Source organism: Pan paniscus, chromosome 8 (genome assembly GCF_029289425.2).
Source record: "Pan paniscus chromosome 8, NHGRI_mPanPan1-v2.0_pri, whole genome shotgun sequence".
Taxonomy (NCBI): domain Eukaryota; kingdom Metazoa; phylum Chordata; class Mammalia; order Primates; family Hominidae; genus Pan; species Pan paniscus.
Genome location: NC_073257.2, coordinates 70988794 through 71015272, shown reverse-complemented (window position 1 = coordinate 71015272; position 26479 = coordinate 70988794). Strand labels below are relative to the sequence as shown.

The window sequence follows — 26479 nt, the reverse complement described above, 5'->3', positions numbered from 1 at the left end:
TAGGGATTGCAATATCAATCAAGAACTGGTTTGTTTATTCATTCATGATTTTATTTGTTCAACTACTCAGCTGCTGTGCCAAGGGAATTTAGAGGAATTTAGAAAAGTACTTTGGGAATACAAAAAGAGGGACAATGAACTTTGCTTGACAAAAGTTGACAGAGGCTACACAAAGGATATTTGACCTGGGAACTTAAGAGCATCTGTAAGTTGTCTGGTGCCAAAGGTCAGGAGAACAGCAACTCAGAGGGAAGAGCGTAAGTAAAGGAAAGGAAGCAGGCAACACAGACCATTGGTGATTTGAAGCCAGAGTGTGACAAGATTAGACCTGTTTTCCAAAGTAAATTGCTGAAGCAAAATAAAGGATAGGTCAAGCTAATAAAAGACTGGAGGCAGGGAGATCTTTCTGGAGGCTGCAGCTTAAGCCAGAAGATGATGATAAGAAGGTTCGGGTCATACTCAGTGATGACAAGAATAGGTATCTATTTTAAATGCTTCAATAGTTTCAAGGAAGTAAAACTGTTTCTCTAGCCTATAATGAGAACATTAATTTTGGGTATTAGCGCCATGTAAAGAAAAACACAGATAAAGGAGAACTGGACAACGGTGGGTAATAATGATTGACCAAAGAGTTTATAAAGGAAAATGGATTTTAGTAAGAATGGGAGGAAATAAAACCATGTACGCTAATCTTTGCATAAATACACTCTAGAAGGGTATACCAGGAACTAATAAGACAGCAGAGGAAATCAGGTGGACGGAATAGGTGGGAACAAAACCTTACATTGTAGAGACTGTCCACAATACATGGAGGAAAAAAAAAAGAGTAAGGATGACACACTTTTAACTGTGCTATGGTAAGGAAGAGTTATATTTAATATTTAATACAACTTATGTATTTATAAACAAAGTCATGATAATGTCAAGCATTTATTTAAAAGTTTGCAATTAACTACCTTGGGAAAAAAGAGAGCCACAGTAAGAAAGAAATTCAAAGCCAAATGAAGGAGAATTCACAGTGGGAAAATTTCTAACAGCAAAAATCAGAGAATAAAAATGGCCCTGCTGATTACTGAAGAGCAGAGAGAATGCTACAGTTTCAGAGTAATACAGACGGTTTAGAGGACACAGATATAAATCAATTCATTAAATGGGTAAGGGACTATAGAGAAGACAGAGAAGGGTGAAAATTAACAGATATTATTTCTTAATATTTTTTTTAAAAAAGTTAAAATGAAAACACCCATGGATGAGATCAAACATGACTTGAATCAAAGAGTACTAACTATAGAGTTGAGAACAAATATATATCATTTCAAAATATCAAGGGCTCTTTAAAGATTAAAATACATACTGTAAGTGTGAGTTTTTCGTGCCTTGCAATAGTTCCACTGTCTGCCTTTTGGCACAGGAAACCTTGGAGGGACACATCATCTGTTTCAAGTCACCAGCATTCCCAGAATGGGAAGGACTTCGAGGCATGCCTACTTCAACAAAAGCATCATTACAACCTGCAGAGGAAAAGGAAAAAAAAGTGAAACACCTAAACAACATCACCTTCCAGTTGACAATTATCTGCAATGGAAACAAATCAGAACCCTACTCTATGGAGACATGATTAACCTGACAGAGACCTCTTCCATCTGCAAAGAAACACCTTAACAAGTTCAGGTTGTCACAAAAACTCAATTTGAAGAGAAGACCCGCATATATTTTAAAGATTTGGTGGGGCAGGGGGTGGGTAAAAAGGTTATAAAAAGATACTCTACTTGGGGGAACTATATATATAACATTTAGTAAGTTGATGCTTTTCTGCTACACAATTACCTTCACTTTAATTCAGGAACTTACAATGTAATGGGGAAATGATTCTTTCTGTGGAAAGTGCTTTTCAGTTAATCTTTTACCATGCTCTTTGAAATTTTATTCAGGATGTTGTCTTTCCACATAATTGAGGTAGGATGAATCATAGCTGTTTAGCAAAACCAACTCAAAAATCACTGCATAGACTCTCTACAACCTCCTTTTTCCAAATAACAACCAAAATGAATTTCAGAAGGGTACAGTTCCCGACCTTCAGTGGGGCTTGATTTGGGAGATGTCTGCTCAGACCCACTTGTCTGGATGGATGGATCCCCGTGATTTGCACTCAGCACTTTTTCTCCAAGTGATGAAGTGGATATTGCACCATATTTTATATTTGGAGACTAAAATAGTAATAGAAAATAATGTATAAATATGGTCACAATTTTACAGAGAGTCAAATCAAGAACACAATCCCATTTATAACAGCCACGAAAAAGAAAACCACCCTGGAATACTTCTAACTAAGGAGATGAAATATATCTACAAGGAGAACTACAAAACACTGCTGAAAGAAATTGTAGGTGATACAAACAAATGGAAAAACATCCCATTCTCAGGGATCAGGAGAATCAATATCATTAAACTGGCCATATTGCCCAAAGTAATATACAGATTCAATGCTATTCCTATCACACTACAAACATAATTTTTCCCAGAAATAGAAAAAACTATTCTAAAACTCATATGGAACCAAACAAGAGCCCAAATAGCCAAAGCAATCTTAAGCAAAAAGAATAAAGCTAGAGGCATCATACTACCTGACTTCAAACTATACTACGAGGCTACAGAAACCAAACAGCATGGTACTGGCATAAAAAAAAATAGAAATATAGACCAAGGGAACGGAATACAGAATCCAGAAATAAAGCTGCACACCTACAACCATCTGATCTTCAATAGAGTCGACAATAACAAGCAATACGGAAAGGAATCCATGTTCAATAACTGGCGCTGGGAAAACTGGCTAGCCATATACAGAAGAATGAAACCAGACCCCTACCTTTCACCATATATAAAAATTAACTCAAGATCGGTTAAATATGCAATTTCCCCATGTAACAAACCTGCATATGTGCCCCCTAAACCTAAAATAAAAGTTGAAAAAAATAAATAAAATTCATTTTAGGTGAAAGTTTAAACATGTTTTAACTTTACCAGGGGTTTATCTCTTACAAACAGCAGAGATCACACGCACACATTCTAGCATGTTTTAACTTTACCAGGGGTTTGTCTCTTACAAACAGTAGAGATCACACACACATTCTGGCAGAAAGCCATTACCTGTGCATGTCCATTTAAAGCAGCAGAGATTTTTTTGCCTTCGGTCTGCATACTGTTGATATGGACATCAACAGGAGTCAAGCCAGGAGGGGGAGATGGAGCTGTGTGCCCATAGGTGGGCACTCCAGACAACAAAATATTAGTTAATGTGGCTTGGGCAGTAGATGGAATCATAAGGTGTGGTATAGCAGAAAAACCTACAACAACATTTTATGATGACAGATATTAGGAAGAAACTCAGATTCAACTATTATTTTTATTAACAATAAAAATATCATTTTTGTTGCTGCAAGTTCAGAAAAGAATTCAATTTTGTCACCTCTGTAAACAGAGGTACTATTTACTATAAAAACACAAAAGAGTGTTAAAATCGGACAATATCATAGAGAATATTTAATCTAACCCTCTCATTGTACAGATGTAAATGACTACCAGCAAGTTACTCCAACTAGAACCTAACTACCAGGTCTGTTTATCACATTTGAAGATGGTATTTCACTTGTATGAAAAACTCAAACTGCTTTGCTGTGCTTCATTTTAACTAATTTACATAACAGGGAATTTCTGTTTCAATGGAGTATGCTTTGAACCCTAATTTTGCCCTAAGAAAACTGAGCCATTCGTAAATTTTATTTAAAAAACTGGTAACACCTAAGAATACACATCTTGGAATATACTTAAATGGTACTGACCTGTGGCACTTGAAGTATTAGCAAGTGGGGGTGCCCATAATGTGGGGCTGGGTGTACCAGAACTTGGACTTTGCAAAGGACTGACTGAGCTATTAAGAGCATTCAAGAGTGAGTTTGGGGTTGTTGAAGTGTTCAGAGATAAGGTGGTGGGTCCCAAAAGACCTGTAATAAATGAATATATAAAGTCAATTCACATAAATTTAAGATTTTAAAATAGAGATGGCACCAATATTGCCATTGGGAATGCACAATGATATAATCTGATATTTTCTAAATATAAAATATGGATGACAGATTTTCTTTCAAATACTCATATGAGTTTTGCATCATACAGCTCCAACAGAGGAAGCAGCTTATCCACAAAGAGTTGCTATCAGAAAATGGAAGATAGGTGTGCCCAGACCAGGATGGCAGTTAGGGTCATTGAACATCACCAGGTGCTTGCATTCATGTCAGCTACCCAGGACGAACAAAATTCTGCTCAAGTGGAAACTCATTTTTATTCTTCTGCATAACTCATTTGTCATCTGCTTACAAACAAACCCTTTTCAAACTACTCACATGTAGCAGCGACTAGGGAATGCTTTCCTGTGGTAGGATAGATCTATTTGTCCCCGCTGCAGATAGGGTAGGCTACCAGAACAGTTCCTAAATGTATCTCAGAACATATACATGACTTCCCTGGGCTCCATCTCAATGATGAAAATTTCCTCAGAAAAAAATACTGGTTTTTTGTTGTTGTTGTTCTAAGGAGTCAATGCTTGATTTAAATAATGAAATTTTCCTTTGGGCATTTAAAATATGTTCTAGAATGAAATGTGGATTTGTATACAAGTTTCCAGGAATACATATAAAGCATAAAGTATATAACAGGATAGGTATAGCAACGAAAACATTTTTAAAATTCAGTTAGTGAATCTTTGCTCACTTGTTTTCTCTCTAGTGCAGGATGAACTCGGTTCCTGCTAAGTTACCTAATTGGCATTTCCTGACTCACAGTCATTGCTATGTTGTTATGACTCTGTTCAGGTCCCAGTGGAAGGAACAACTTTGGTAGATTAGGGGCCAAGATACAAAAAAAAATCTTTCTTTAATGATGTCTAGGCAGGGCTACTTGGAAAATCAATCATATAAGAGCATTAAATTTCTTAAAAGTTAAAAGCAAGAATAGCTATTGGAAAAAAAATTTTAAAGACTGCAAGAACAGCTATTGGAAAAAAAATTTTAAAGACTGCTGAGAGTATTCTTTTTTGTCTCAAATCAACACTGAATGACCCAGGATGATTTTCTAGGAGTACCGATTAAGGAAAATAAATGCAACTGAGAAATGTGCAGGAAAGAAATAAATCTAGCAAAACTGTAATACAGCAATTAACTTCAGCCTATAAAATAGCAATCCATAGATGAGGACATAAATATCACCATGACTATCAAACAGCTCATTCTACTTTCTTGACTAAAGCTCTGAGATGATGACATTTGTTCATTCTTCTATTTTCTATTCCTCACGTTAGATAGAAATACAGGTCTGGCCTCTGACTAGATTTCCTTTGTGTCTGGGTAAGGCAGGCCTAACCACTGGAGATGCGGGTTCTGCTTATTTTCACCCCCCTCCCCACCCCTCATACAGATTTGCAATTACTTTTTAAAAAGCAAACTGGATAATCTTTATCTCTAGGGACTGATGACAATATTGCAAATGCAGGAGAGAACAAACATAAATTACAGTCAGCATGCTTACTTCAATCTCAATGGCATTCTTAATTTAGAACAAACACAGCCACTGAAAATAAAATAAGTCAGACCTTGATTATTTATGCAAACGTGGGAAGAATCTGGGTAACAAATCCACAGAGACTAAGAAACCCCAAAATGGATTGATTCAGGTTGTATGGCTTTTCATCTGATCTTAGAGCCCAAAGGAAAAAAAAAATAGCCTTTAAATGTAGACCCGAATGGTAGAAAGAAAGGGAACCAGACAAGCATTTCCCCAGTGACTGAGACGCGCTGTAATAATAAATTGTATACCTAGTCCAGTGAGTCCAAGGCCTGCTGAAGCTAAGATATCCAGGCTGGGACATGCCAGGCCGGCAGGGCAGGATGCTGGGGATGGACTGGTTGCTATGGTAACCCCACTGCTTTCAAGTCCGAGGAGACATTTCCTTGCTTCATACATATTTAAGGCATTTCGCTCAACACTTTTCACAATCACAGACTATGAAAACACATAATGGGGGAAAAAAAGTGACATGCAAGTAGTCTACAATGAATGGGGGAGGGGAGGGAGGTGGAAAATGAATACGCTAATAAGAATTCCACTCAGGGGACATATCAATGCTGCTTTTAAATCATCTGCAAATTCTAACCACTTAGTGCTTAAGATTACTCCTTCTGGTAAAACCCTAAATTATTGGTTACCATTTATTGGGCATGTTCTGGGTTCCAGGAGCTGTGATGGTAGCTGCATATATGTTCCTATTCTCAGCAAAACCTTATAGGGTGGGAATCATTACTCATATTCAGTGAAGTTAAGGGACTTAGCCCAGGTCATGGCACAGCTGTGAAGAGACAGCAAGAGGATGGGAACTTGGGTTCCCTTTTTACAGCCCCTCATCTTTACACTAAAGCTTCCCCCTTGCATCTTGTCACTACATACCAAATCAAACTTGTGACCACATATAAACTGCATCATCATCATCACTTATGTTTGACATTTATGGTTTACTAGTTAGCTAATAGACCTTGAGGTATGACTATCCCTCATTGGTGACATATCTATGGCAAAGCTTATGGTAAAAAAAATTCTAAATAATAAATCATTTTTCTTCCTCAATGGACTCATCAAGAAAATTTGAAATGTGAACTCAAAGGGGAAAGCCCTCAATGGACCAAAAAAAAAAAAAAAAAAAATTGTGGCTGAGAAAGCAGTTAAAGCAGTAGTTAGAATGTGGGCCAGCGGGGCATAATTAAATGACCCTGGGATGCTGCAAGGCTCTGGAGTTCTCATTTACAATCTATTTTTCCCTGACTTCTGCTCATTTCTTACTGAACTCCTGGAATTCTTCTGACTGTCCATCTTAATATGCACAAGCCCTCTAATGTCTCTCCTGTCTTTATCTTTTAGTCCTGGTATCTACAGTGACTCTGGTCAACTCAAATTAGTCACACATGAAGCTTCACGATACATAAAATTAATGTCCTGTTCCCTAACTTTAAACTAATTATATCAAGTTCACTTAGAATCAACGCTATCTTTTCCTTTAAAGTTTTCTTTCGGAGAAGGCAAGATCATTTTTCTTCAGTTGGACAGCGATTATCACATTATTTACATATACCAAATTATATAAAATACATATTATATATACACCATTCTATGCATATAAGATTTTAGTTTCAAAATTTAAAAATGGTGTTATTTTCTTATTTCTGATTTTTGTTAAATAAATAGAACATCTCCCTTGTTTACTTTGTTCCATTTTCCTTTCTATTGCCCCAAAGGCAACTCATCATGATTTTTGTGTGCATCCTTCTAAACAATGCTTTATACTTAAAAATGTACAGACATATATATACACAAAAATGCTGCCATTGAATACATACTATGATGCAATATACTTTTTTTACTCAACACCATTCTCGTGTTGACTCTTGGTGCAAAGGTGTTTTCAGAGTGTATAATCAGAAGTAGAACTACTGCAGGTAGGGTAATCAATATCTTAGAATAATGCGATGATCAGAAATCGCTCTTCAAAGTGGCTGTGCTAGTTTAAACAACAATACTAATGTAAAAACATTCCTCTTTCCTCATTCTTACTAGCACTTAATAAAAGATTTATTCTGAGCCGGAGACAGTGACTCACACCTGTAATCCCAGCACTTTGGGAGGCTGTGGTGGGTGGATTGCTTGAGCGCAGGAGTTCAAGACCAGCCTGGGCAACATGGCCAAACCCCATTTCTACAAAAAGTACAAAACATTAGCCAGGTGTGGTGGCACATGCCTGTGGTCCCAGCTACTCGGGAGGCTGAGGTGGGAGAACCACCTGAGCTCAGGAAGTCGAGGCTGCAGTAAGCCACGATCACACCACTGTACTCCAGCCTTGGTGATAAAGTGAGACCCTGTCTCAAAAAAAAAAAAAAAAAAACATTTATTCCCTTAAATTTTTACTCTACATGTAGTTACTGAAATTTTACAACACTCTGAGGAGAGGTTCCAAGAACGCTGAACTTGAGACAGTTCAGTCCTTAAAGTATTTACAAAAAAGCACAGGCACCTCCTCTTTAACTCTCCAGCTTGCGCAGGAGATGGCATATAGTAAGTAGTCTAAACAATTTCTGAATTACACTGGGCATGTACACACACACACACACACACATACACACACACACACACACAAACACATACACACACACACACATACACACACAACATGTAAGTAGCCTTATCAACTCTTGGGTAACTTAGAAAAGCTTCAAGTTACCAGATTCTAAATTAAGAACAAATGTTCTTTCCTTCTCATTTAACTATGGAAAAATAATGGTTACTCTAAATGGACTGCAAAAACCAACACATATATAAAGAAAATGATGATCTATAATGAATACTGTTACAAATTTATATTAGATAACTAAATACATAATGACATATATATTATACAAGTTGAGTTTCCCTTATCTGAAATGCTTGGGACCAGAAGTGTTTTAGATTTGGGGTTTTGGGGGATTTGGGAATATCTGCACTGTTTGGGCATCCCTAATATGAAAATCCAAAATCTAAAATGCTCCAATGAGCATTTCCTTTGACTGTCATGTCAGTGCTAAAAAAGATTCAGCTTTTGGAGCATTTCGGATTGGGGATATTCAACCTGTATAGAGTAACAGTTTCATGTATATGCAAATACATACTTCTATGCAAAATAAAACTATACAGCATATGATATGATACATAATTCTCTGGATTCAGACTCTGAACCAACCTTGCTTGGCTGTTTGGGCTTTGGTTTAATACTGATGAAGACATCAAGCTGTTCCATCAACTGTGCAATGAATTGTGGATCTACTTCAATTTCTTCCTTCATATCAAACATCAACACAAGAGGAAGACAACCCTAGAAAATGTCACAATAGAATGTGTAGGAGGTAAAAATTTAATCATTTAAACACCTGATAATTTAACATGCCTGCAAATAATGCACTATTTTACAGATTTAAAGACTAAACTGAAGTATTAAAGCTGAATTATATAAGTTCACATAGCTTAGAGGACAGGTGTGGCATTAACGTTGAGGGGGAGAAAACCATTTTTGGATGACGAAATTATATGTCTTAAGTTTCGTTTTTGGCCCTGGACTTTTTTTATCCACTGTGCACCTTGGAAAATTCCTTTATTCTCTAACTTCAGTTTTGTTAAGTTATGCTAGAAACTAGATTCTCGACTATATCAAGGGTACTAATCTTTGCCTTTGCTCAATGACTTCCAGTGGCAGCTTTTGATTGTATTTTGAATGAAAACTAAACATGATCAAGCATTTAAAGAGTTCCACATTTTAGTCCAGACTTGCTTGTTCAACCACAGATTTATATCTGTATGTCTTCCCCTTCCTCCAGGTTAGGCCAGCCTCCCAACGATCCTTTAAGAGGATCTTGTACTTTGGTATCTTAACTCAGGGGTCCCCAACCTTTTTGGTACCACAGACCAGTTTCACAGAAGACAGTTTTTTCATGGACCAGGGGAGGGGGAGGGAAGTGGGATGGTTTCAGATGATTCAAGCACATTACATTTATTCAGCACTTTATTTCTATTATTATTACATTGTAATATATAATTAAATAATTATACAACTCACCATAATGTAAAATCAGTGGGAGCCCTGAGCTTGTTTTCCTGCAACTAGACGGTCCCATCTGGAGGTGATGGGAGACAGTGACAGATCATCAGGCATTAGATTCTCCTAAGGAGCATGCAACCTAAGTCTCTTGCATGCACGGTTCACAATAGGGTTCATGCCCCTATGAGAATCTTATGCCACTGCTAATCTCACAGGAGGTGGAGCTCAGGTGGTCATGTGAGTGATGGGAAGCCTCTGTTAATACAGATGAAGCTTCCCTTGCTTTCCTCCTGCTGTGTGGCCTAGTTCCTAACAGACCACTGACCAGTATTGGTCCTGTCCTTGTCCCGGGGATTGAGGACCCCTGTCTTAACTCATCAAAAGCTTCTTCACCAATATAAATCCTACTTAACCTAATGCAGCTTAAACCTTTCCTCCTTCCTGGAGTAAATTGTTACTATTGTCCCTTCTTTTAACTACCTCATTTTTTAGATTTTTTTTTTTTTCTCTAATGCTCTACTCACAGCCTCTGATCTACTGAGTCTAGGAACAATGTAATATACTTTCTCTGATGCACAGAATTTCCAGTGTTAGCCCACTGGGTGCTGGAATTTGTAAATGGATATAAGGAGAGGTTACCATTAAGCACACTATGATTAAAATGAATTACTAAGCCGGGAACCATGGCTCATGCCTGTAATCCCAGCACTTTGGGAGGCTTAGGTGGGTGGATCACTTGAGGCCAAGAGTGCAAGATCAGCCTGGCCAACATAGTGAAACCCCATCTCTACTAAAACTAAAAAAATTAGCCAGGCATGGTGGCATATGACTGTAATCTCAGCTACTCGGGAGGCTGAGGCATGAGAATCACTTCAACCCAGGAGGCAGAGATTGCAGTGAGCTGAGAACACACTACTACACTCCAGCCTGAGCAACAGAGTGAGACCTCACCTAAACTAAAAAAAGAAAAAGAAATAAAATACTATGCTCCATTTCTCCTGTGGAAGAAACTGATTTTTTTTTTTTAAACGGAGTCTTGCTCTGTCATCCAGGCTGGAGTGCAGTGGCGCGATCTCGGCTCACCGCAACCTCCACCTCCGTGGTTTGAGCAATTCTCCTGTCTCAGCCTCTTGAGTAGCTGGGATTACAGACCTTCACCACTATGCCCAGCTAACTTTTCTGTGTATTTTTAGTAGAGATGGGGTTTCACCATATTGGCCAGGCTGGTCTTGAACTCCTGACCTTGTGATACGCCTGCCTCGGCCTCCCAAAGTGTTGGGATTACAGGTGTAAGCCACCGTGCCCAGCCAGAAAGTGATTTTTATAAGAATAGTGCTATACAAAATGGTGATGGTATTTAAAATACGGGTTAAAGCCTTTTAATTTCTCCTTCAGTTATTTCAATGTTGTGCAATAATATGAGTCATTATTTTTGGCAGGTATGGTCAAAGTATAAATGTGCATTAATAACTGTAGAGAATATTTGAAAAATTTCACTAAACTAAAAAATAACATCTAAAGAACTTGTAAAGCAGAAAAAAAATGAAGATTACAACAATTATTGGATATAAATATAAATCTGACTTGTAGTACAGTATATTAAAAATAACCTGATAAAATAAGCTCGGCTAAAAAAATCATTCACGACAAATTTCTTAAAATCATGGATTACAATCTTACTGATTCCAACAAGTTCTTGTCTGTCAGAGGAATGGAATCAACAATAAAAACTTAGATTTTCTGAAAGTTTCTCAAAAATAAACTCTGCAAGTTAATAATAGTAAATGTCACACCTGAGGCTTACTGATTCAAATGCCACTAAAGGTCAAGCACTGAATGAGAGAATACAATGGTGTTTTTAATACAAATATTTGTAAGCCCAGCATCATGTCCATCAATTTTGTTACTACATTATCAACCCATACACTGGGATATTTTATTTCATTTCATTTCATTTATTTCATTTTTGAAATGCAGTGCAGTGGTGCCATCTGGGCTTACTGCAACCTCTGCTTTCTGGGTTCAAGCAATTCTCCTCCCTCAGCCTCCTGGGTAACTGGGATTACAGGCACCTGCCACCACATCGGCTAATTTTTATATTTTTAGTAGAAATGGGGTTTCACTATGTTGGCCAGGCTGGTCTTGATTTTGACCTCAAGTGATCTGCCCACCTTGGCCTCCCAAAGTGCTGGGATTACAGGCATGAGGTACCACACCTGGCCGAGGGGTTTTAAACAAATATGGGAAGGACAGAAATATTGCAATTATAAATTAGAAGTAGTAAAGTAGTATTGAATTATAACATATAACTTTGCTTTTCTTCCTTCAATAAGTGATGCTCAAATTTGTGACTTAAATAGTATTTTTTAATTGGATCAAAGATTTATGAAATGTACAAATGTTTTGGGCTGACAAAATTTGTCTTTGATGGTGAAATTTAAATAGTATTTTTACTTTTCTGTTTAGACAGAGGACTTTTTTTTTTTTTGCCAAATACAAACTGCACACTAATATTACAGGTCAGATGAAAACAGTCACCTTCCATCCTTGCCACAAAATGCAGTCAATTATTTCACTATAATTCTCTTCTGTGTTTAGTCTAAGTTAAAAGAAAACACTGAAATAAAATTACATATGCAATGAAATTAAACCTGTTGAGGCACTATGAACCTTATTACTCTTCTAGTTTATTTCCTTTTAGCAAGAAACTTCCTTATTTGACGAGGCTTCTGAAGTGCTTTCCTAAATATCACATTAGTACAGTGGATGGAAAAACATGCACTGTATCCAAAGAGATTTAAAAAAATTGTAACACTTATTTCAGTAACCTTACCATGAGATATTGCCTTGCAAGACAGACAGACTCAATGGTGCCCTGGAGGTAGACGGTGGATTTCTTTTGTGGATTACTGGGATCAGGAAAGTGGATCTGAGCACCTGTTCTCTGCATGATATGTTTGATGTTGCTCCCATTTCGACCCATCATAAAGAGATGATGTTGAGCTGCAATATCTAGTTGTGTGCTCACAGGAATAGCTGATGCTAAGCTCCCAGCAAGATGTTCTAACAGCATGGCAGTTCCTTCCTAAGAGAAAAGGGTGGGAAAGAAATAATCCTATACATTAACTGTTCATATACGGGGAAAGATTCTATTGCATTTCTAACAGCTATGGAAAAATACAGCATATTCTGCAAACCAAAATGTAGAACGAAGGAAAATTCTGGAAATCAAATTAGTCTAATATTCTTTAAAAATGAAACTCATGTAACTTGTACATATAGGATGTGCAGAATTATCTGAATAATTTACCTTCACAGCACTAGTGTTATTCTGAGACCCTCGTACTATGACAGTAGCACCATACATTCGGGAACGCTGTTTAAATGATACTGAAATATTGTACGTTTGTGATATATGCTGAATAGAGGGGGAATTAGGATCAGGAACCGGTTGAAGAATTCCAGCAATTGGTAGCTCAAACATCAGCACCAAAGGAAGCAGCTCCTAAAATGAAATGATGAGAATCCAAAGCAGAGAGTTAAAGCATTAGACATTCAGACATGTGTATCATTCATTGGTTCTTTTCTGAAGATAGATTTTAAAACATAAACTGCCCTTATAGATATTAAGTTTAGCTACATTATATAAAGTTTTTTTTTTCCTTTCTGTTTTTTGAGTCAGAGTCTTGCTCTGTCACCCAGGCTGGCATGCAGTGGTATCATCCCAGCTCACTACAGCCTCCACCTCCTGGGCTCAAGGATCCTCTCACCTTGGCTTCCTGAATTAGTGGCACTACAGGCATGTGCCACCATACCTGGCTAATTTTTAAAAATGTTTTGTAGAGACAGACGGGGTCTTGCTATGTTGTCCAGGCTGGTCACGAATTCCTGGCCTCAAGTGATCCTCCTGCCTTGGCCTCCCAAAGTGCTAGGATTACAGGTGTGAGCCACCACAACTGGCCTACAAATGTTTTTAAATGATGGGAGCCTTTTGTGAAACCTGAGAGTTTCTAACTCACATTGCCTGTGGCATTTTTCCTTAGGCCTCTTTATGATCATTGAATAAAAACTAGAAAAACTGAGTCAGATAAAATCCAGAACATCTCTGAGAAACATTTTCAGTGAAAAAATTTCATAAATAACATAGAAACTCACTTTTTGAACATATACAATAAATATTTAGATAATGAATGCTAAGATAGACACTAAAATAACTTTTGCCACTATTTCCTACTGATTGAACATGATTTGGTTATAAAATGATAAATTATTATATTTTTAGTGCCTTATAATGCAAATGTTGCTGACATCAATTTACAACGTTAAAGTAATAAATAGTTACCCGAATTCTAACTCGGGCAGATTCTACTCCTGCTGGTTGTCCTGCTATAGATACCTATAAGAGGAGGAAAATACAAAGTTAGATTTATTTTAATCAAACTCACATCTCTTTTCCAGTTCATCTATATGCTTGCTACTAAAAGTGTCATCCAGGGACAAATACAGAGGTATTATCCAGAAGCTTGTTAAAAATAAAGGATCTCAGGCCCCCATCCAGACCTGCTTAATCAGAATTCGCATTTTAACAAGATCCTCAGGTAATTTGTGTCAACTGATCTGTTTCACCCACTGGACTTACTGAAAACCCCACAGCCCCCAGGAGATCATCCTGCCCTCTTTATAATTACTCTTGTTCACTGCATTTTCTCCGTTTTGTTTAAGCTCTTTGCATACCAGATACTTATCAATATTCAATGACAGGGCTACACTAGGTTCTGAAAATAGTGAACATTTTCCATACCAGATGGTACACAATCATTGCTCCAACATCTACCTAGAGCTTACTTCTGAAATCTCCTGGGCATTCCCATGACCCACTGACTCAAGGTGTTAGTCTTGGCATTGTGGTGGGGGGTACAGGGGCTCCAGGACACTGTTCTTAGGGCCAATGGTCATGCCATACCAGTTTTTAAATATTCTGAATATTGTCTTTGCTTTTTACTATAGCTTTCTGCCTAGTCCCTTATGTGCACATCCCACTGTCACCATTAGTCCCTGTAGAGAAAAGACTATTTATCTTTGTGGTTGACAGTTTCTAGTATTGTAACTAGTTTAGAAGAGAGAATACTTCCAAATATCACAAATAATACTATCTGTTCTTCAAGTACTGAAACCGCTTGCATGAGGACAGGTGAGTTCCATTTGCTGCCAAACAGAAGAACAAGCACAAATGTGTATAAACTAGAGAGAGACATAATTAAGGCAGTGTAAGAAGTCAGGCACTAATGCACTGTTCCTCAGAAGGTGATCTGGTGTGCCACAGAGGTATTTACTTCCAGGTCTCTACCAGGCAATGGATAGGTTCCTGGACTAGGCAAGCTTCCAGGTCCTAAACGATATGCTCTCTCAGCCTTTCTTTAAGGTTTTGTTTTGTGGCCATTACATCTTCCGCTATTTTTTATCAATGATTTCAAGATCAAGAGTTTAGGGCCCATCTACAACTCATCTCCTCAAAAAAGCAAAGCACCTTCAATTTCCTTGCAGAAAGTTGTACAATCTACACTGTATGTCATCTATGTGATTTTTTTTTTTTTGGTCTCACCTCTCAGAAAAAAAAGGCAAACTGAAAATTAAATTAAGGCTGTAATTCATCCCATAAAAGTTCATGTGAAAAGACAAACCACCTGGTTGCTTTTTTCTGCTTGGTTATTCCTGTTGGAATCTGGAAAGTGGATATGGCATCCGGTTTCTTCCATCACTTTTTTAATATTGTTGCCACCTTTGCCGATTACATGTGAATGTTCTGTATGTGAAACATCCATCTTCAATGTGACTCGATTGCTCTATGTGAAAATAATGTATTATTACTTGATGTATGCAAAAGGAAAGAATGACATCCTAAATGCCTTTCCCTCAAGGGAATGGTATTAACAAAAAGCAAGTCAGTGGGAAATCTTATTTCTTAATAAGATCATCTTAATCTATAAGTGTTCTCCTGCTATTAATTTCTCTGATTATAAAAAAAGAAATTCTCATTTTAAGACAGATTTGTCAGAAGAAATAGAAAAATTTATTGTTTACCAAGATAATTTTTTTGGAAAGAAGTCTTTAAACAAAGTCATCTACAGTTAAATAAATTACTCAGTTTGTCTTTAAAGACATTATGCACGAAACATTTAATTCAGATAACTAAAAACAGATGAAAACACAATTACAAGATTGAAGATATGCATGCTAGTGGGACTGCATAACTAAGATGATACAAAATTAGAAATAATAAAGCTCAAAACTGTGAATAAGGAAGTTTTTACAATCACTGCTTTCCCAACTCCTATATTACTATATATTGAACTTTACAAAGTAGATCTATTACTCTTGCTGGTAGAAAGAAGGGAGAAAGAGATCACAAAGTGCAGATAACTGGTCACAAAATGGCTTAAATAAAGAAATTCAAAGTACATTAGTTATATTAAAGCAAAATGTAAAATTCTAAGACATAATAAATAAAAATGCTGTGGTCATATTGGACTATATTTGAGGAATTTAGTGCTGTACAATCATAAAGACTGACATAAAATCCCTTCTCATTTGGAAGACTGTTACTGAAATTATTCAGTCTTTAAAAAGTAAAATCAAAATATCAAAATATGTTAAAAATATTTTTATACCTTGTGAATTCTTAAGTTTTAAATTTATGCCCATTAAATATATTTTGATTTTTAAGTTTAGTTCTTTCAGTTTAACCTTTAAAACACAAAAAAATCCCCCTTTCCTGAAGAAAATTCTAAACTATTTAATAATTATCAGGGGAGTAATTTTTTTAAAAACGAAGAAAACCAACAAAGAACATAAAGGAAGAATGAAAACAAGAAAGCCATCAGAGGGAGATCATTCTAATGAAATGCCAGGTGGTAAGACAAAGTGGTTAAGAATGAGACAGCCTGGATTTGAATCCCACCTCTCCACTTAACCGGCTCTAGGGTCCTGAACAAATTACTTAATACCTTTCTGCTGAGTCAGTTACGAGGATCAAACAAATTAATAAGTGTAAAATGTAGAGTACTTAGCGAAGTGCCTGGTATACAATAAGTGATTTAGATGTGTTTGTTAAAGAAAATAAATTCTCACAAATGAGTATAAATTTTTACATATTGAAATTTCCCTGTTATCTCTCTATACATATACTTACACAGAGAGAGAGAGAGAGAGACATCACGTGATCACACAAAAGCAAGCATCAAATTTCATGCCATTACACACACCCAACACAGAGCTATATAGAAGATCATTCTGGTATTCTACTGACATCATAAAAGCAAATAATCTAATTCCTACAATCCTTATTACTTACTCTATATTAATCAGGGCCAATTTCTATTTCTGAAGATGGTATATATGTACATGTATACATATATACACATACATACATGATACATATATATGCATGTAGATGTAGGTATATATAGTTGTGTGTGTGTGTATGTATAGTTCAATTACTCAGCATGAAAGAACCTATTCAAATATTAAACAGAACTTTACATCCACTGTAGAATCACATGTGCTTATTTTAAAACCCACCATTACTTTCTCCTGGTTTTTCTTCTCCAAATGGTTCTTTCATAACGGCATGAAGTAGCCCTTGCAGAGACAAGGTTCTGACATCTGAGTGTCCTTAACATTCACTTACTTTTGTGTCTAAGACAGACATGATCATTTCCTTGGCTTCTTTAACATCTTCTTTCTTTCCAGAAACCTTAATATGGGGATCTATAAGAAAGAAATAAAAGGCTTGTGTGAAACTCCCAAACTCTGTTTAAAATTGTTTTAAAAACTCTGTTTTAAAATTGACTCTAGAACATAAGAGGTTCCATAATAAACTCAACATTTGGAGATTATTATTATAATAAAATTCTAGGTGTGTTATTGTAACAACAACAGGAATATGGAAAATGCCCACGTTTTCATTTATCTGTGACTTTCTTCCTTAAAATTGGCTAAACCATTTAAATTTACATTTCTTTTTACAAAATAAGTATATCACGAAATTGCAAAATAAAAATATCATATAATTTTTTTTTATAAATTGGATTTATTAATTGAGCTCCTGCTACAAGTCTCCGCCCTGTTCTAAGGGTTGAAGTGCATCAATTCACTTAATCCACAGCACAGATTCATGACGTTGTTTACAGAGGAAACTAAAGCACAGAGTGGTTTCGTAACTTCTCCCAGAAAACCACTCAGAAGCTTGGACATTATAATCCAATGTCTTCCAACTCTGGATCCACACTTTATGCAATAACTTCATTTAAAAGACATCACCACAGTGAAGGCTAATAGAAAAAAAAACTTAACTTTCATTCAGGAATATTTAATTCAATATTTATCCAGAATTAGTATTGAGTGACTAATATTGTTTATTACTGCCATTAAACTTTCTACAGGAAAGCATTCATTCATTCACCAAATCTTTTCTGTACTTCTTCTACTATGTACCAGGCACTGTTCCAGGGACTAGAGAGAAGAGATAAGTGAAGAAGCAAGAGTCCTGTCCACAAAGAACTTGGCTCTTCTGCAGAGACAAAATATAATTTAATCAAATAAATTATCTAATTAATAATTAATCAGAACATACATGTTATGAAAAAAGAAAAAGAAGAGTAAGACAAAAAGATGAGGAAGTACCAGCTATGAGAGAGTCTTGAGGAGTATCAGACTTCATAGAGAAAAGGAGATATGAGTAAAGCCTTAAAGGAGGTAAGACACTGGAACCTTCCAGGTAGAGGGAGATATCAGAGCCAAAGCCTCAGGGTGGGGACTAGCCTCCTTAATTCTCTCTTCAATCAGGTTTTCAAGTTGCCCAGCAATCCAGGTATTCTCTTATTTTACAGGTCAGCCTTTGACACAGACCAAGATCATTCTAGGATAAGTCAAAAGTTCCATACCCATCAGCTTTATGATAAAACTGAATAACATAGAGATAATTCATTATGATTATCACAACCATTGATCATGTCTCAACCTTACTGAGTGCCTACAATGTACTGACTTCTTGGCTAAGTCTTTTATATCCTGTACTTTGCATCCAGGCAGTAAAGAGTCAGTAAATGTTTACTGAGCACCTTTCACACCTTTCACAATTTACCACCAGTTCCGCCTGAATCCTTTAACTCCTAAAGCATCTATTCTCTAGGATAAGGAATGAGAATCACTGGGTGGGGATTTTATCTAAACCACACATACTCCCCTGACACTGTGATCTCCCACCCCCATCCCACAGCCTAGGTGAAAACGCCACAGAGAGCATATCATATTCTTACGTTGCAACTGGGCAATTGCCACTCCCCTCACCAAAAAAGAGGGAGGAAGGAAAGAAGGGAGGAAACCATTTTTCTTAAAGCTACCCACTGCTAGGACCAGGATGGTGAAATCACAGTTAATAACAGTGCACCAAGCTTCAGAGTTCAGGAATGCCTCTGGCCTCCTGGGGAGATGTCCAGCAGCTGTGCCTAATTTGAGTCTCTGTCACCACCTCCAGCCCCCACCCTCTCCTGGTGACTGCTCTTGGTCTCAAGCACCCTTCCTTATCCTATTTTGTAATCCCTCCCCTGACACTTAACCTGTCACAGGGACACTGTGAAGGTCAAAGGTCTTAAGAGTGGTTAAAACTTTCCAAAATGTTAAGCATCAGTTATTATGAAATGAGGGGCCTAACAGCAAGGCACAAGCGGCGTCTGACCAACCCAAGTTGGGAGAGAGCCCAACAGCATCTCATTCCCATTGCTTGCTCTCTAATGCATCCTAACAAGAACCAGGACTGCCCTTTCTCTGTTATACTCTAGCCAACTTTTACCACACTTATGTAAACAGACAGATCATTTTATTCGATAATTCTTATTTCATCCATAATAGCTAGGCTAGGCAATAGGCTTAAAGGAGGTAGGATACTTGGCTGAGCTGGAACCTTCCAGGTAGAGGGAGATACCAGAGCCAAAGCCTCAGGGTGGGGACTAGCCTCCTTAATTCCCTCTTCAATCAGGTTTTCAAGTTGCTGTCTACCTTCAATCAGGTTTTAAAGAGCTGTCTACCTTCAAAATTTCACTCTCAACTATCCTTAACTTTGGTTTTAGTTACTGTTGGTTGACAATGAAGTTAACCTCTACTGAAAATGTTCGCTACTACTGTGGGTGATTAGAAGCCAATGTGTCTCAAAATATGCCTGTTAAAATACAGGTTTCTGGGCCTTCAGGACTCAGTAACTGGCATTTCATTGGCTTTCCAAGTGATGGTTAACTCAAGTACAGAAACAGCAGATTGAACCACATAGATATTTCAATTGTAGTCATTTATGTATTGGTCCTATATATATTATACAAAATGCTTCTATAGGATAAATTTGTATTTTTCCCACAAAACAAATTAACAGTAAGTTTTGAGTGGTATGATAATCTACAAATGTGTGACTTTACAGGTTGGATAATCACATTAAAATTCCTATGCATACATAGAGGGACAGGGAGCCTCGTATCCGATTTAAGAGAGAATGTGATTTTCTTAAATCAAGAAATAAGATGATTTTCCACCATCTTTGCATCAACAGAACAACAAGCAAAATAAAAAGCAAACGCCTCAATAGAATATACACTTTCATTCAAAGTGAAAGGGCACCATCTAGTGACCAAAAATATAAATTATCAGTGGGCACAAAGACACACGAGCATGCATGCAGAGACAGTCACCAACATGTAACACGTTTACCTCCAGGGTCTGAATCAGTGCTTTTTTGGAAAGTGGTTCTTCAAATAGTCAAGCTTAATAAGGACAGAGAAAAACAAACATGACAAAATTCTGGTTTAGATTGCTAAAGTGGCTAGCAGCATTGTGTTTTTCATTCCCTTTTTGGCTCTTGCTTAAAAGATGCATACAAGATGTGTCCTTTTTTCCAGGTTGATCTTAATTTATTCATTTCAATTCCTGAAATACAGGTCTCTGTTTTTCAATGACTGTTAACAGTTTACAATTCAAACATGTCTGTGTAATACCACAAGGGATTAAGATTTCCTTTAGACCCACTCTGCAAATACTTGACAGAGAAAAGTCAAAGTATTAACCACATTAATAAACATAAATTGAGGAAAAAGCTATAAAGAGGGTTAGAAGATGGCATAACAGAAAAATAGGAAATAAGCGTAGAGCTTCTCCCTCCCAAAATTAATTGCTTTGAAGAACTCAATTTAGGCATAAAGGTTTTGAGACATTTACTCTTAAAAAAAAATTTACTACTTTAAAACCAATCCTCAAGTTCCCTGAACACAGGGGTCATGTTTAACTTGGTTTTGTAACTACCACAGTGCCAAACAAGTGGTAGATACTCAATAAGCTGTTGCTGAATGAACATATGGCACCTATAATTTAGGAAATGGCTAAATACAGAGAGAGGAGATGGAAGTCTATAGAAAGAGTCTAAAGCTCATATCCTAGGTGACTGTGTGTGTGGTACTTTCCAAAAAAGTTCTGAGTTCAAATATTCTGATCTTAGCACCTCTTTAAAAATACAAAAAAACTGTCAGATATTCATCTCAATTTTTGGTTTTTAGATTCCTGTCCTACCCATCTGCTCACATCTCTCTGGTGTCATCCTAATGAAGAGAAAGTGACCAGATGGTAATCCAACCTTCTCTAAGTAATAGGAAGCTGTAATGGAAATGCATATGAAATGGGTATTTTATATGTGAATAATGCCAAAGAGAAAAAAATGCCCCTTTTTAAAAATGTTAAACCTTTGAACATAAAGGTTCTTGTGACTTTCATATGGATATCTGTAAGGACTTAATAAGGCAACAATTGTCATAAGGACACCCGCTAAAAACCATATTTTCAATAAAAATAAAGTATTTCATATTTAAAATTAAAATTTTATTTTCTCTACCTTACTCTATTGTAAGAATACTGAATGTTTTTATGACTTAATGTGAAGTTTAGTTATGCTTTTAAAAGATTATCTCTTGGTACTCTGGTTTCTACTCCGTGGTTTTCCATCCTTGGAAACCTTCCCACCCCTGGAAACATCAGTGAATATTTTACTGCCTCTTCCTTCTTTCTTCAGGCCCCTAAACCTCCTTCCCACTTCATTCCTATTCCATAGCAAAATCTGCAGAAAATATTCATGTCAGCCATTTGCATTTATTATGCTACAGAGAGTAATGTGCTATAGACACATGATGAATTTAGGCCAATCTTTCATCAACAATCTGTAGCCACTTTCCTGTCTCCATGATTAAGTGCTGCTGAGAAAAGGATTCAACCCCCCAAATTCACAGTATGTCTTCCACCCTCGGCATGTACATTTAGAGACAGAAAACAACAGAAAAATTCCTTGTTTGACTACCTCCCCACCTCCCACTCACAATAAAAACAAAACAAAAGTTATCGTATCAGAGTTGTACTTCTGTTTACAGGGAAAAGTTCCATATATTATAAATGGCTTCAAATCTGGATGGCTGTGGTACATTTTATGTACATAAACAAAACTGTCAAACAGATGAGTGGACAGAATTTACTTTCCCCTGGCATGGAGCTCTTTCACGTTTGTTTCAAGTTAATTTCTTCCAAAAGCGCTTTACTTCTGAAACAATATAATCAAGACGGGCATTACCTGGGGCCTGGATCTGTCAAGAGTGGCCGGTGTTGACAAACACTGAGGCGCAGCTCCAACTTCTTCTGAGATTCTTTGCAACCATTGGGAATATGTCAACAGTCGGCAAGTAGTTCCAAAGTAATAATAGCCAAAATTTTTATGTAAGAAAGAATGTAGCCCTAGGCTTACAATTTTGTGAAAAAAATCTCAGAAAGAAAAAAAAGTGTCAGAAAAAGCCCCAGGATTCTCAAGGGCATTAGTTCACTTGGAATCATACAGGGAAAAGCTAGGAAAAGCCAGAATGTATCACACAGAATGTATTACTTTTTAATGCCTTTGACGTGGCAATCGACTACAGATTTCCTTTATGATGTGGTAAAAATATGTGGTGTCTACAGTTAATTGCAATTTAGCCATAAACAAACTCTGTCACCTTGGAAAAGTCACTGAATCACTCAAGTATAGTTTCCTCAAAAAATAAATGAGGAAATTCAGTTAGATCACTGCTGTATTTCTGTATAAATGCAAATTTCTTTGGTATAAAATAGTACTATAAGGTTCTTAAACTAATAAGCAACTTTATTTTACAATTTTTGATAACTCATGGTAGGTAGCTCACTTAAAATCTAAAATGTTTCCAAGAAGCTTAAACTAGCCTAAATCTGGTGACACATCTACAACTGGCTTTCCTCTTATTTTGCACATTTTAAGAATCTGTGATTTTTGTATCAAAGTGGATGAAAGGCAGTGTTCACCCCAGTGGTATTTCCTGAATAATGTGCTTTTAGGCACAAAACAAATGCACTGACAACCCCATACAAAGACGAGAGTCTACTTCAAACCCTATCTGAGCCATCTAATATGGCTTCTATTTTGATGACTATTAGGTTGGCAAGTCACTTTAGTAATCAGCAAAAGTGAATTCTACTCATAGTCAACTGGCCACTGCCCATATTTTATGGTGAAACATGTTTCCCCCTGGCTTCTTAAGAAATTGACTTTCTTTTTTAAACAAAAACTGTACATGGGCCAAATAACATACCAATATCACATTTTTTTTACGGTGAAAATACATACTTTACCAAGAGATGGAGAACACCTGAACTGACTTATTAAGCCTGACTAGAAATGATTTTGAAAGAGCAAACAGGACGACTAGAAGCCTGTGCACTTTACATTTATTTTGTGGCCAGTGAGATGGATTCCAGATTATTTCAAGGAATGTTCTTTGACAGTAAGAATTCTAATAAAAGAGCAAAGTATATTTCAAGAGGGGAGTAAAAGAGCCCGAGCCACACATAGTTAAAGCAAAACATTAGTGGGCAGCCATAACATGTCAGGTGATATAACCAGGATAAAGAACAAACCCATCTGCTCTAGGCCTTCCCTATACTAAATACAGTTGACCCTTGAACAACATGGATTTGAACTGTGTAGGTCCACTTATAGTCAGAATTTATCTGCTGCCCCTAAGGCAGCAAGATGAACTCCCCCTCCTTCTTCTTCCTCAGGCTACTCAATGTGAAGACGATGTGGATGAAGACTTTTGATGACCCACTTCCACTTAATAGTAAATCTATTTTCTCCCCCTTATAATTTTCTTAATAAAATTTCTTTTCTCTAGCTTACTTTATTGTTAAGACTACTGTATATAATACATATAACACACAAAATATATGCTAATCAACCTTTTATGTTACTGGTAGGCATCTGGTCAATAGCAGGCTATTAATAAAGTTTTTGGGGAGTCAAAAATTATGCGTGTATTTTTGTGTGGTGGGTCAACATCCCTGACCCCACTTGTTCAAGGCTTACCTGAACATTGCTTTAGGATAAAGCATAAAATCATCTTTATGTTACTTTTTTGAGACAGAGGCTTGTTCTGTCACCCAGGCTGGTGTGCAGTGGTGTGATCTCGGCTCACTGCAACTGCCGCCTCCCAGGCTCAAGCGATCCTCCCACCTCAGCCTCCTGACTAGCTGGGACTACAGGCACGGGCCACCATGCCTGGCTAATTTTTTGTAGAGATGGGGTGCCTCACCACATTGTCCAGGCTGGTTTCAAACTCCTGGACTCAAGAAATCCATTGACTCGGCCTCCCAAAGTGCTAAGATTACAAGCATGAGCTACCACACCCAGCCAATATCTTATTTTAAAACTGAAAAAATAATCTCCTTACTAGTCAACTAAAAGAGAAGAGGAACAGACAGCAAGCAGTGCAAAAACAAATGTATTTTAAATTCAAAAACCTAATTTTCATGAGATTAATGTTACCATTAGTATCCATATCAACCTATACACAGTGAGGTCCCATGGCAACTTCCTATCAAGATTCTTTTTTTTTTCCAAATGAAACTTAATATTTAACAGAGAAAGAGTATTTTTGACATGATAATGGCAGGAGTGACGTGAGCGAATTGTAAGAAAGCAAGTATGGCAAATTCCTTAGGCATTTTCAGCTCTCTTTGGCAATGATTGGGGAGCAGGTGCCCTCATTGCTACAGTAATGAATACTTCAGGCAGGTTCTTGCTGAATGCAAGGAAAGGGTGGGAGGTCCATTCACATACCAAGGTGGAGCCTGTGAATGGTTTACCAATTGGATAGAAAAGAGCTACCAACTTGAGAAAATTCAAAACTAGCTGGAAGATAAGTAAGAGCTTTTGGTGATGGAATACCAGTATTTCCAATATAATCAGCAATGGAAGAGTTTAAAATACAAGGATGCTGGGCTATTAGAACTATTCTCCACTGACTTTTCACCTTCAGGAGGAAATGCAGCTTAATGGAGAGAAGAGGTAAATTGTGCATATGCCAGTTTGTGTTAAGATTCCACTGTGACTTATCAAAGCTGTTTACTTAATCAGAAACAGAGTTATGGGGGCTCAGCAAAAAAGTCTAGAAATAATCTCAGAGAAGAACAATGAAATGCAAACAAAGTAGAAAGCAAAAATCAAGGCATACCAGATGAAATAATCAACAACAGATGTATTTAAGGAGTGTGAGAATTGGAAAAGGATAAACTACCTTATCTTATAAACCACTTTCTCTTATATAGTGTAAACTAAACCCCAGACATAATCTGAAAGTTGCTGTTCAGATAGGAGGAGGGCAGGGAAAAATTCAAAGCATAAGAGAAATCCAGCTTTGGAACACGGAGGGTGGAAAAAGAAAGAAACACAAAGCCTAACTCAATTAGTTTCCCGCAGCCTCTTGGCATCTGAGCTCTATATTCCAGAGATAAGGAAGAGGATTCTGGGAAGGGGAGGAAAGAAAATGAAGTGCCAGGAGGAAATCTGGAATCATTAGAATGGTTTGTATATAACAGTTCTACAGAAAGCATGGGTAGTGCTAGGTTACTGCAAGGGAGGTCGTTGACATAAGTATGAGAGGGAGATGGGCAACTCTTGCGATGGTGGAGACGAAGCCAAGACACCCCACATGGCAAAAACAATAATGCGAGGATCCAGGATGAAGAGGAGGAAACAACACCAGCCCTCTGCAATGGCAATGGCATCCCAGTCCAATACTCAATAGTCCTTTTGATAAAGGAGGGGGCACATGCCAGGATAAAGCATCCCCAGGAAATTGTACTGAGATAACAGCAAGTTATGCAAGAACTTCTAAGAGCCAGAAGTGACTAATCTGCCTTCTCTCTCCCAGGAATACTGATGTTCACAGTGTGCATGACAGGTCCCAGAGGTATTGCCTGCAGTCTAAACCCAAAGCACTGTAATCTGTGGCCAGGGCAGATTGTTCCTTTTTACAACAGCTGGGACTCTTCGTGAAAAATCTTAACACACAACTGCTGGTTGCTGTTACAGAGTAAGACACTATGCATTTAAGAGTTCACACACATTAGACTAAGAAAGTCCCGTAAATAAAAAGGTGACCACATCATACCATATACATGATCTCTTTAAGTCTGACCTACTCAGATAAGAATTTAGAAACCGGAAAATCTGTCTCTTGAAGAGATTCAAGGAACAATTACAGGTACATGCAGGAAACAGCAAAACTTTCAGGAATTCGATTCTAAAAATAACTTAGCAACTTGAGACTGGCATTAAAATTCTTTACATTTCTCATCTTTGTTTTGTATGTTACACTTGTTACATATAACTTTTATATATTACACTAAAGAGCAGCTAATTATAGGTTCAATTGACTCTGTGTGCTAAAG

General features: G+C 37.1%; 1 protein-coding gene across 7 annotated transcripts in view; it reads right to left on the bottom strand.

The window, feature by feature from the left end:
- The window catches only part of BICC1 (BicC family RNA binding protein 1), a 325432-nt gene that overhangs the window by 28953 nt on the left and 270000 nt on the right, over positions 1-26479 (bottom strand). For 5 of the 7 annotated variants that reach the window (XM_063607413.1, XM_034930595.4, XM_063607412.1 and 2 more), the window contains exons 4-14: positions 17352-17431; positions 15349-15507; positions 14007-14060; positions 12975-13169; positions 12498-12749; positions 8813-8944; positions 5868-6054; positions 3840-4001; positions 3148-3344; positions 2075-2207; positions 1355-1511 (exon numbers count right to left, since the gene is read on the bottom strand). In XM_063607413.1, the coding sequence (XP_063463483.1) occupies positions 1355-1511; positions 2075-2207; positions 3148-3344; positions 3840-4001; positions 5868-6054; positions 8813-8944; positions 12498-12749; positions 12975-13169; positions 14007-14060; positions 15349-15507; positions 17352-17431 (1708 nt within the window). Of the gene's footprint in view, positions 1-1354; positions 1512-2074; positions 2208-3147; positions 3345-3839; positions 4002-5867; positions 6055-8812; positions 8945-12497; positions 12750-12974; positions 13170-14006; positions 14061-15348; positions 15508-17242; positions 17432-26479 lie in introns of those variants that run through there. The other 2 variants (XM_063607414.1, XM_063607415.1) reach the window with 1 other exon arrangement.